The sequence below is a fragment of the Cyanistes caeruleus genome, chromosome 3, assembly GCF_971803275.1.
Source record: "Cyanistes caeruleus chromosome 3, bCyaCae1.hap1.1, whole genome shotgun sequence".
NCBI classification, from domain to species: domain Eukaryota; kingdom Metazoa; phylum Chordata; class Aves; order Passeriformes; family Paridae; genus Cyanistes; species Cyanistes caeruleus.
The window spans coordinates 4,777,291-4,789,695 of NC_141703.1; the positions used below are offsets into that span (position 1 = coordinate 4,777,291).

At 43.4% G+C, this 12,405-nt stretch overlaps 1 protein-coding gene across 1 annotated transcript in view; it reads right to left on the minus strand.

The window, feature by feature from the left end:
- Positions 1 to 12,405, minus strand: part of C2CD2 (C2 calcium dependent domain containing 2) — a 37,070-nt gene that overhangs the window by 5,724 nt on the left and 18,941 nt on the right. Inside the window, exons 8-13 of the mRNA XM_086879561.1 lie at positions 11,039 to 11,100; positions 9,276 to 9,415; positions 8,866 to 9,037; positions 7,757 to 7,870; positions 5,485 to 5,612; positions 4,433 to 4,745 (exon numbers count right to left, since the gene is read on the minus strand). Coding sequence (XP_086735687.1) covers positions 4,433 to 4,745; positions 5,485 to 5,612; positions 7,757 to 7,870; positions 8,866 to 9,037; positions 9,276 to 9,415; positions 11,039 to 11,100 — 929 coding nt within the window. The remainder of the gene's footprint in view (positions 1 to 4,432; positions 4,746 to 5,484; positions 5,613 to 7,756; positions 7,871 to 8,865; positions 9,038 to 9,275; positions 9,416 to 11,038; positions 11,101 to 12,405) is intronic.

Genomic DNA, 12,405 nt, shown 5'->3' on the forward strand with positions numbered 1-12,405 from the left:
CTTTAACTGCAGCACGAGCTAGAAAAGCTGATCCTCTGATTTAAGTCTCTTTACACTTAGCTCCAAATGCTCTTCTGGAGGCCACGCTAGTGGTCATACACACATGCACAGCTGGGGGTTGTACCCAGGGCTCTCACGTGTCAAAGAGGCACATCCAATCTTCCCAACCAGTAAAGTAGAAAGGATTTTATAAAAAGAATGAAAGAGAGGAAATCATGTTACTCTTTGTTGTTTCAAAGATCAAAGGAGGTGAAGATCAGCCTGTGAGGCACCACATGAAGCAAATTTTAATTTGAGGTGCGTGACAAGAATACCTGGCAGTAAACATGTGTGCAGTGGTTCTGTACATGCCAGGCAGCAGGTGTTCTATACAAATTCAGCTGCACCACCCAGAGTAGCACTCACAAAGCATTTGTTATTCTAAAACCCTGTTAGGAATAGCAATGCACTTCAAGCAGATTAAAAATAATATTACATCTGCTTCCAGCAGGTTCAGAAGTCTGCCCAAATCCCTTCTGCGGTAAATTAAGTTGCTTTATTTTGCCGTGTTCCTTCCCTTGACCCCTTGTCAAACCCAGCATGCAGCCAAGGCAATTGCAGCTGTCATCTCACCAGGGACTCATGCTGCCAACAGCAGCTATCACTACTCCTCTCTTTGCAAGTTTGGGCTGTTTTTGCAGCCATTCTGCCAAATTCCACCCTCCCTCTCCATGTGTGCCCGTGTGCCTGGTGTGCAGCTGGCAGGGACACTGCTCCAGGCTACCAGCAGCACTCAGCCTGCTTGGGACATCAGCTCTGTGTTAAAATAGCATCAGTTCTGTATGGAATTGGTAGGAGCCCGTTTGAACAGAGGAGGACCCAGGTGACAAGCCAGCACAGGAGCTTCTGGCAGTCAGACTTGGATGCAGGGACAGTCACATCTCTGGCAAAGCTTCCATCTCTCCTCCCTGCACCACTATCAGCTTTCCTGGTCCTTTCTCAGTTCAGCTATTAATTCCTGTCATGGTCCTGATTCTGCTTTTCCTCCCACTGCAAATAGACACAAAAAGCAACACACAGTGCAGCTCTTTCACGGGACACTGCCAGAGCTAGAATGAAATGTTTGTCCCCCAAGGACCTGACAAGGCCTCTGTGTCACATTGCACACAGTGACAGTTGCAGAACAGGTATTTCATGGCAGCCAGATGCTGCTTTGTACACACCAGAGCAGTCACAAACATGTACTTGGGTTTATTACTGTGTACTTTAAGGGCTAAGCACTCAGCACCTGGGAGGATATTCAAGCATGTTTTTTCTGGCAGCTGCTGAGGCTCTCCTCACAGGGCACAATGGGATGGGAAGCAGAAATCAGTTGAAAGCAACCAGAACTTGTGGATTTGAATCTTGACTGCTCTCCCATCAGCCTCTGATTGATCTTTTTGGCAAGGCACTACCACTTCAAGCTGTTGTCAGCAGCACAAAAGAAGCAGTGTTCCACCCCAGGACGCTGAGAGTTGTTGATGTGCAGAGGCTGGGGGGATGCTGTGCAGCTCCTGTTTGAGCAGGCAGCTGTTCTGCCCAGCAGCCCTGGCAGCTGCAGCCATGCCAGCAGCACTGGGACACAAGCTTTTAACCCTAAACAGATTTTTAGTCCCATCCACTCTGTCATTCAGACTGATTTTCTACACCAGCAACCAGCACCCAACTAAGAATGCTCCAAAAATTGTGCCTGGGACAACTCCCTGCAGCTGAAAAACCGTGGGCAGCGCTTCCCTGCGAGCAGCACAAGCAGCAGCCCCCCGAGATGAGAGCTCCCTGGTGTTCAGTCTCTGCTGCCTGGAAGCTTGCTGCATGCCCAGCAGTCTGCAGCCAGTCTGCAGCGTGCTGCCTGCCAGTGGCCCTGCCTGCTGTGGAGACATGCAGCCCCTGGGAGGAGGCAGGGCAGGGCAGGAGCCTGGCAGTGCTTGTGCTGCTTTATGTGCTGGCTCATGTGCTGTTTGCATGCTTATGCCTCCAGTTCAACAGGATCCATGTGGCAGCCCTGCCCCCAGCACCAGGAGATGAGCAGAGAGCACTGCATGAACTCACTGCACCAATGTGGGGTGTTCTGAAAGTGCTCGTGGGGGTGGGATCACTTCTGAATCTCACTGGTGCTAATGGAGGAAGATTTCCTTCTACATCTACGAGGATATGATAGAGATTGCTTTCCATTCCTTCCCAACTTCCAAAACAGTTTTCATTCAGGTGGGTTTTGTAAAAAGCTGCTGATTTTGTAAATACCTGCTGAGATTGTGGTAGCTCTGTAAGTTAGGCTAGAAAGGCTTTATCTAAAAATGTCTAAGCAGCAGGTGTTAAAATAAGTTTAGTTTGTCACACATGGGTCACACATGGTTTGCATGAGCAGATTTTGATTACCAGATACTACAGCAATGGGCATGATGGAGAGAGATTAGGAATGCAGAGCATCCCTCCAAGCCTTCCTTGCTGCCCTCTCTGTGTGACCCTCCTGGACAGCACAACCATCAGAAGGATGATTTGTCACAGCAGACTGGTCTGCTAAAACACCTGAGCAAAGGAAGGTAATTTTGGAAGGAGAAAAGGAATGGATGAGGGAAGAAGAAAATGGGTGCCAAACTAATTTTTGCTTCAGTTTTTACAATGAGTGTCTCATTGTAAAGCTATATTTTCTTAGGGATAAAAAAGAAAAGAGATCAAAATAACTTACTGTGTAGGTAATTAATTCTGGCTGGCATAGTAGTCATCTTAAGTTATAAAAGGGAATGGGTAAGAAAGAGGAAGTCAGAAAGGTTAAAACCCAAACAAACAAAAATATGCAAGAGTAAAAAAAAAAACCATCCTCCTAACTTTAAGACATTAACACACACAAAAGGCTTTTCAGAGCAGAAGAGGTTTTGTTTGGGTTTTTTACTGCATTTGGGTTTTTTTGTTGTTGCATTTGCGGTTTTATTTGTGGTGGGGTTTTTCTGTTGTTTGTTTTTTTTTTTTAAGGGAAAGCATTTGACAAACAGAAGCCTTCAACTATTCACAGCTCACTGAAGGCAGGGGGGTTGAAACGTTTTCCCATCTTACTCCATAAAAGCTACTCAGCTGTGACAAAGCAGAGATTCAAGACTTCCACAAAGACATCTGTGTATAATGAAAGGGATGTGAGCCAGTTTTTTTCAAGTATTTTTTCAAGATGATACAACTCTGTCAGAGATATTTTGCAGTTTTTTTGCAATCTTACACTGAATTGTGTGAAAAGGATCTCTAGAAGCCTCAATTCTTTGCACAGGGAAACCCAAAACTAGACAACAACCCACATACAAACATCCACTTGGCTTGCTTTAGAATAACATGTTGAAGAAGAATCCAGAGGTTTTGCAGTTTCTTACACAGCTTCCTAAACTTTTCCAGGCTCCAAAATGAGCCGAATCCCACGACAGCTAACCCACTCCCCTCACCCCAAACACAGCCAGGACTCAGCAGTGCCTGAGCATGTGTGTGACAGGGATTGTTGCTGTGCCCTGCTGATCTCTCATGTGCAGCTGTGGGAAAAGAGGACTCCGTGCTCTAAGGGAGGGTCCTGACAAAGAGCTCCAGTGTCTGCCCTGTGGGTGAGGGGGGGATATCCCAGTCAAATAGGGAGGTTTTGTAGTTAGCCATTCCCCAGGATCTCTGGGCGAGGAAAGGATGGAAAATAAGAAAGCAGAGAGGGATGGATATTAGTGAAAAGCACAGTCCACTGCACTGGCCTTTTTCTAAGACTTCCTAATAACCCCTGTGTTTACCACAAACCAGTGCTCAGAGGTTAGTGGATTTACCAAGGAAACACAAGGAACTCTTAAGACATTTTCAAACTGAAGCTATTCAGGTGTGTAACTACCTAAGCAAAATGATGATGCCTTATTTACCTATTTAATTAACTTTTATTCCATTTTCTTCAGCAAATTATGCATTAATAAAATGAGTGGAATGGGGGAAATCTGTTCACCAGGCAGTCTCTGCTTCAGCTGTGGTGCTTCCCTGAACACTTTAGTGAAGGCAGGGGAGCCTTGTGCTCAGACATGTGAAGGAGGAAGAGGAATGTATTGAAAAGCAACTGTAGATCCCTGCCATCTTCACCTTGGTAATGGGGCTGCCAATATAGGGCAAGTCCTGGGTTACAAGGATGCAGTTTTCCTTGAGGAATTGATAATGTGACTAGTGATTTCTCTCCCCGGTAACTGAGTTGGGTGTAATGAGCTGTCAGCTTCTAAGGGTGAGCTGTTTCCTCAGGGAGGGGAGGGTAAGAAAGCCCAAGCTGGCTCAGAGAGCTGCAAGTAAAACAGCTTCAACCAACACCATAATCACAAAGAGCATGAAGGACAAAAAAATCAATAAGAAAGGATGAACTACTGCAGCCAATTACGTAGAGAAAGCAGTTACTGAAGTGGAAGCGAGGATCATGTACCTTTAGATTTTTTCATGCTGCCAGTTTCTGAAACACTTAATGAACTCCCAGATATTTCTTCAGAGGTCTGGTCTAAGAGTGTGCTGGTGTCCCACTGCTGGCTGCCATTCTCCAAACCCCAGGCCTTGTGGGTGCTTTGCTGAGGGTCGGTACCAGGGGCTCGTTCTGAAGCACCCAGTGACTGCTTTTCATCAGAGGTGATCTTTGCAACAGCTTCTTCCACAGAGGGTGGATCTGCTTCCCTGCAGGAGCTGTCCATGGCTGCAGCATAGTCCATCATCAGTGAAGCTTCACTGTCCTGAGATAAAGAGGTCTGCCCAGTGGAAATAAGAGACAACACTGACACAAGTCATCCTGCTGGAGAAAAACAAACCTCCCTGCAAGTTATTTGAACTCTTTACACTTGTATTGCTCAGGATGGGCAGCAAGCCACCTGAAGCTTCCTTAGCTCTACTAAAAGAGAGGAGCATTTAGCAAAGTTTTAATCATGTTGCAAAGGCCAAATGGGTGAAAAAATCAATTAAGTAAATGCCTTCCACCTATCCCTGGCCCCATGACAAATAACAGGACTCCCCTGTACGTGCTGCTGTAATGGAGTGTCAGCATACACAGAGAAGCTTTTGGTCCTTTTAAGAAAATTAACATGAAAGCATTTCATCCTGTCTCACTGTCTGCCCTCCCTCTGGAACAGAGACCAGAGAACCACAAGTTTTTCAGAGGGCTTTAACAGCTTTGAGAAAAAGCAGAAAAATCTTTCATACCTTTTCAGTGCATCTTCCCTACGTGGGTGAAAGAGAAGGATTATCCTCTCTTTTTTCCTAAATTGATTTTCCCAAATCCCTAACACCACTCCTATCCAAGGACACTGTGCATCTTAGTCAGGCTGTCAAATCTAACAATAACAACCAAACACCCTGATTTGGATTAAACAGTCACAGAAACCACCTGGCACACCAAACTGGATTCTGCAGGGGCAGCAGAAGCCATGTTAACGTTGCAGAAAAGGCTTTACAGAACTAAGCATTAACTCTGAGTGCTGTTTTCTGCTCTACCTTGGACACCCCTGATATGATAATGGTGCTTTTCTTCCGAGGAGACTTCAGCTTCTGCTTTGCAGACTCGCTCAGCTGCCGAATGGCCGCTTCTGCCACAGGGTCGGTGCCGTTCAGTACCAGCAGCTCTGAAAAGAAAGGATCATTTCAGAGGGGAAAAACAGGAAAAAACAGAGCAGAGTTTGTCCTTGAACTAAAATTCACAGAAATAGCATAAAGACTGAACTTTCCAATTCATCACCCAGCAATCAGGTCCTGTCTTTCCCTCCTGTCAACCATTTTTGGAGAAAAGGTACCAAAACTGGCACTTACAAACCCTTTCCATGAGAAGCAGGGACAAAACATGCCATTATTTCAGTGCTTTGCTACCCTGTGGTGACAGTGGGGACATCATGAGTTATCACAGTCATGAAGAACCATAGTTCTAACAAGGCTGGCTACATGATGCTACTTCCTCAGGTACCTTTTTTTGTTAATTTGCTCCTTTTCCAGACCTCCCTGCTCAGCATTTCCAGTTTTGCTATGGCACTGTGATAGGATGGGGAAGGCAAAGTAGCTGCCTCCACATCCTGTAAAGTCCACCCCTTGTCCCCTCCAACCACTGCACAGGAATATAAAATCTTCTGTACAAAATGCTCTTTAGTGACAAAAACAAGTTTATTTTTAAGCATGGCCCTTTCTGGCATCTAGGACAAAAATACACATTGATCAAATTCATCAAGCTCAGGAACAAATAAGGCAAGAAGACAAAAATCCCCGTGTTTAATTGCCTGAGGTAGACTTTTCTGGCAAGAGTTTTAACAACAACAACAACAAAAAGCACAGAGGCAGGAACAGCACCAGTGTTAACTAAATTGAGCAGTGCCTTTTGTTACTGTGACAGTAATGCAATAAAAGGTGAGGCCTAGAACTAAGAATATGTGTGTATGTCTGCACAGTCATCTCAAACCTTGATTTTTATCATCTCCCCCATCCCCTGCATTAATTCTTATTGCTGTCATGACTCAGAACTATGGCACAGACACAGCATCTTTTCCAGAGTGCTTGCTGTTATTTTGCCATGATATTTGTAACAACTTTTACCTAAGTTACTACCATACCAAAAGATTCTTTGTATTTCTTTCACTTGGCTTTAGTTCTAATGAGTAATTCTTCCTGTATAAACACTTTACAGAAATCTCCCTGCACTCCCAAAAAAAAACATGACCATAACAATACGGAATAAGCTGTCTCCAGGTGAATTTTCCAGTGTTTTGTGTCTTTAATAACATAAACACTTAGAGTCAGCTCAGAAGTCCTGCACTATCTTAATATTTCCCAAATTGATGTAGCACACTGCTTCATGGTATCAGAGAATTTCTTATCCTAGAGATAGGAAAAGATCCAAGTGCTGTTACAGCTATTCATGGTTACTGCTTCTTGCCCTTCCCAGTATTTGCTGGCCAATAGGTTTGTGTCTCTCAGAAACCCCCTGACTGTGCCAGGAGCAGCCCAGATCATGTCCAGATTGTCCATTCCCCACTCAGACCTGCACAAAGCCAAGTGAACTCCACACCAGGTGCCACTGGCAGCCACACGGGCTCACATCTGTCACTGCTCTTGCCCACAGGGCCACTGAAAAGTGACCACACAGAGGACTGAAAAATGAGCTGAGGATTTACAGCTGCAACTTGAAAAGGTAAATTCCCCAGGGACAGCATCAGGTTTATAGACAATTCAAAGGGAATTTGTAATTATTGTCAAAGTCACCTGACACTCGGAAGGAGCTTCAGCTGTATCCAGGTGACTCAGGAAGGTGGACAAATGGGCAGAGAAAGACCAAAAAAGCCCAGTGGCAGGGCTAGGAAGAGAACTGAGCCTTCCTTACATCAGTCCAGCCTCTGCCTTCTCTTCAGACACAGGGGACTTAGAGGTTCATGTCACAGGGTTTTAATTTAGTGCAGCATCTCCCATGCTTTATGAAAGGAGACAACTTTCATTCAAAAGTAAGAGGAAATACTTACTTTTTATTTTTCTGCAGTCTCCTCCCCTCTCCAAACCACAGCTCATTGTTATTTACTCAAAACCAGCAATTTAAATTGCCAATTAAAACCAGACTTCCACTGCAAGGCTGCCATACCCCAAACCACAGTGCTTTGTAACATAAACACCCCAGTGCTGCTGACAGGCAGCAGCCACAGGGTTGGCTGTCATTTTCACAGGATCACATTAACCCCACATCTGTGCAGAACAGGGACATGTTCTCCTTGGCAGCTCCCAACATTGTTATTACCTGTATCTGAAGATGACAAAGTTTTGCTGACTGGAGCACCATGAGAATGGAGGGCTTCAACAGTGAAATCCTTTTCAGTCACCTTTACTTTAACTGGAGTTTTCACAGGAGAATCTGAGGATCAAGTTTTTTGGTTATTTGAACTGCTCAAGACATTTTTTATTTATTATACTATTTATTATACATATATCTGTATGTATGTACAGATCTATTATCGATATATATAGATATCTATAATTATCTATTATCTATATATATAGAATATATATCTATAAATATATAGAACATATATAGATAGAATATACATATAAAATATAATATCTATATCTATAGATATTTATATAGATATAGATATATATTTATATATATATATATATAATTTATAGAATTCTATAGATATAGAATTTGTTATACCAGTTATGCTTGTTCAAATCATAAGTGTTTGAGAAAATTGTTAAACAGAAATTCTCAACACATGTTCTGTGGTAAACCTGACCCCAAAAGGCCAGTAAAGTGTGACAATTTTTTTAAACCTTCTTAAATGTTTAAAACATTAAAGAATGTTTTCAAACATTCTGCTGTAGTACATTAGACAACACCCACTTAAATATAAGATTTGCTTTAAGAGTTTAAAAGAACACAGGTCTTCGTGATGCTTCACACCAAGACTGTTCACAGGTTTTACTTTTTATAACTTTCCCAAGAAAAACTGGAAAACCTGTTCCTGGAGCACATGCTGAAAAAAAAAGGTGTTTTGTCACCAGGTGACACCAACCTGCATCAGAGATGATAATACAGAGCAGGGTTAGAAGGCACAGGATGGTTTGTTATCAACAAACCTCTGATATATTTGTCATGTGAAAAACCACGCACCAAAACCCAGCCTTTCTAGGTTATCACACCACAGTGAAGATTTACAGCGTGGGTTAAAAGAAACATTAATTGTTCCTCTTGTAAGGAAATTAAAAACCTGACTCTGGAGAATACAAACAACAACCCCACTCCAACACCTCAGGAGCTCTGGAAAACGGCACTTTCCTGACATCCTGCTCCCCAGTGCCTCTCCTGCTGCCCAAGGAGGGGACACAGGAAGATCTGGACGTGCTGACCTGTGCTCAGTGGGGATGATCTCCCTTCCAGACGAGGTTTGGTTCTCACAGCAGTGACAGTGGTGACCACAGTCCCACAGGGCATCACAGTGCGATCCTTTTCAATCTTGGTGGCCAGCACTGGAGAGGAGACCTGCCTTGCCTTCAGCTCACTGGGTTCTATGAAAGAGAACTAAGGAGACAGAAAAACACCACCTCAGAAGCACAGTCAGGCAAGAAGGACACTCCTTCTAGCTGGTACTCCTCCAAGACTTTTGCTGAGCCAAACTCAAGAGTTAATTCTTTCAATAAGACACAAATACCTTGCAATCAGAACTCTGACTCAGCCACAAGTCCAAGCATGAGATGAGCATTCCCAAGCACTTCCTGAAGCACAAGATCCACCCCAAAGCCCCCAAGCCCAGCAGTACCTCTGCACTGATGGATCCCAGCCCAGGCCCTGGCTCTGAGCTGCTCTCCCTGGGCTCGCTGATCAGGGCAAAGCTGTGCTGGCCACAGGGCTGTTTCCTGAACAGGTCTAGAGGTACAGTCACACTCGCGGATAAAGGACCTGGAAGAATCAAATCAGCAAGGTCAGCCCAGATCTAGGCTGCCAGGATGTGGAAGGGAGAGAATACGGGAAGGAAGGAGAAAAATTCAGTCAAAAATTTGCAGTATCTGGTTGTACACCACAGGGCAGAGAAGTGGCATTTCACAGCTTTTTTTTCCATTTTATTACTGTTCCTCAGCCTGGCCTAATACTGTGCAACAGGAAAGAATGGAATCATGAAATATTATGTATTTATTGTTGTTTCTGGCCATTATTTTTCCCTTTATATGCAGAATGTCTAGGGGAAAAAAAAGGAAACAACTATTAGGTTCTTGGACAATCTCCATAACCAGTTTCTGCATCTTTCATTTCAGAGGACAATTTGTATTCCTGCTTAACTGATGCATCACAACAAGAGTGTTTCTTAATTTGAACTTCAGTAAAACTTAGCAATTCTCTTGTTCCTCCCCTGACTTTAGCAGCTCCACTAGACCAGAACAAATTATTAGTAAAGGTACTGCATGATTTCAGAGACAAAATCCTGGTTTTCTGTGCAAAGCAGAATGTTTGAAAACAATAAATTCCTACACTTCACTGGCCTTTTGGGGTCAGGTTATCACAGAACATGTGCTGAGAACTTGTATTAAACAATTTTCTCAAACACAATTTAGACAGGCCTAACAGGTATATTAAACTCTTGCCTGTAAAGTAGGAATCTATGTTATATTCAAATAACTCAGCTCTCTGCTCATTAATATGATTCTGCTTTGAGTCTTCTATTAAAGTTTTTTGGAGAAGAGCAGCTCAGCAGGCATGGAGGGGCAGAGGGGGAAGAAGAGAACTGTCAGTGAAATCCACTGGGACCTTTTTCTTCAGGAAACCAGGCTGGAAATTAGGATGTAGAACATTCCTGGTGTTGCTTGAAAGACTAAAGATGCTTAGTTACAGTCAAGATTACATTTTGTCCAAGCAAAACATAAGTTTGCTGGCTCCATATAAATATTTTTTTAAAAAATAAAAAATAGCATCCATATCAGAAAATTTTTTTAAAGCTTTTGATTTTCCAATCCCTCCTGTGATTACATATAAGGTATTGCACAACTTTGTATATCTAGATTATTAAAAATAATTCTGAAACAACAGAATCAAGTTGTAAAAATGTTTGAACCCCCATGTTTTATATTTAATTCAAATATATTTATATTTAATCCAACATAATCAGAATTGGGTGCTTTACACCTAATTGTGATTTTCATACCTGAATTGTTAGGCAGTCTCTGGGACTTGAAAAGGAAGGATTTACAATTAACCCCCATGATTCCCCTTCAGCCACAGAAAGAACTCAAAAGCTTAACTTGAAACCAAAAAGGTTCACAGTGGATCTGTTAGATGTTTAGAAGATGGAAAAATACAGGATATCAGCACCTGGAAGACTCAGTATGTTGACAGTCTAGGAAGAAACTCCAAGATTCTCTGTAACTTTAACCCAGACCACGAGAGGCACCTGGTCAGTGTATTCTCCTTCCACCCATTATTATTGATGATACAGTTTCTGTGGCCATCTAGAAATAAATGGGGACTTCTGGCAACACTCAGCAAAGCTCACACACCAATCATGCAAAATAACTCAGTCTTAATACTTACTATCCAATTTTCCATCTTCTACTATTTGCAGTTGCAATGCTTTGGATTTGGCACTTAGTTCACTGTGAAGGAAAGAAAACCACGTTAGGTCTTTGCAGGCTGAGCAGATTTTCCTTCCCACATAGGTTTTCCCCTTTCCCCAGCTTTTCTCAGCCCTCTCTCTCCAAGCCAAACACTGCATCTTGCAGGTGGGGTAAGAGCGACTTAAAGGGATCACAGTCAGAAAAACCATGGCCTGGGTCCCTCCCCCACTTTTGCACAGACTCAATTTGTTGAATTTCAGAGGCTTTTCTTTTCCCCAGGAGCTGACAAATGCTGTCCTCCAAGCTGAAGATGGTTCCTAGTCTGACTGCTACACCACAGCACCAAAAAGCTTTGTTTCTCCTGGCAGGATCAAATTTGTAAGTCAAGATGCTGGAACAGGTTCAACCAACATCCCTGTCAAAGCAGAAAAGTGTCCTGCAAAAACAGGACAGATGCAAGAAAGCAAAAGTAGTTACAGCTTTAAATGAGAAGAGTCAGTATCACTTTCCCAAAACACAGCTCAAGGATGCTGCAAGCCAACAAGAACAAGTTTCTGTGACAAAACCCAGGTGAAGTACTCTCAGAATTACACATGTGGTACTTCCTAAGATGGACTAGACAACAGATACAAAACCTTCCCTCTGACTGAGACAGTTCCTACTGAGGAACCCCCCAGTAAAACTTTATTTTATAGCCTTCTCAGCAGGCATTCTGCCAAAAACCCCAAGGGCATGCAAACATGTATTTAATTTTTCTATGTCTCTGCTTCAGGATGGTGTGATCCTGGCTCCAGACACCCCACCTCCATTAGATGCTGTGGCACATCATCTGTGCAGCAGACTTTAAGTTTTTCTCTGCCATTCCCACCCTTCCTGCACCCCAAAACTTGGAAAGGAGCACCTTGATGGCATTACTGCTGCTTTGCCACGAAGCTAAAGCAGAGCCTGACATGGTGGTCAGTACAGTGGTGTTGAGAGTGGAGGATATTTTTGGCTCTGAAGAAAGAAAAGTGCAGAGGTTTGTGTATGGGAACTTGAAAGAAGTTCAAAAACCCCTGCCAAAATCCTAATCATTTATCTCTAAAAGCCCCCAAGCTTACCTCATGCACTTGTGAAAAGCAGTGTGGAAACCCCAGCATTATTCCTAGTTCAAGGCCAAATTCCAGTCAAGTTAATCATGTCCTGCCTGCCCTCTCTCAGCCCTTTCAGCTGGAAAAGGGTGTTATTCTTACAAACTTCCTGTCCCAAGCTGCTGGGAACTTGTCTGCTCTGCAACACTGAGCACGGGAGCTGTTCCACCAACAGATGGCTGAAGTGAATCACAGACCCAAGTGCTGAAGCACT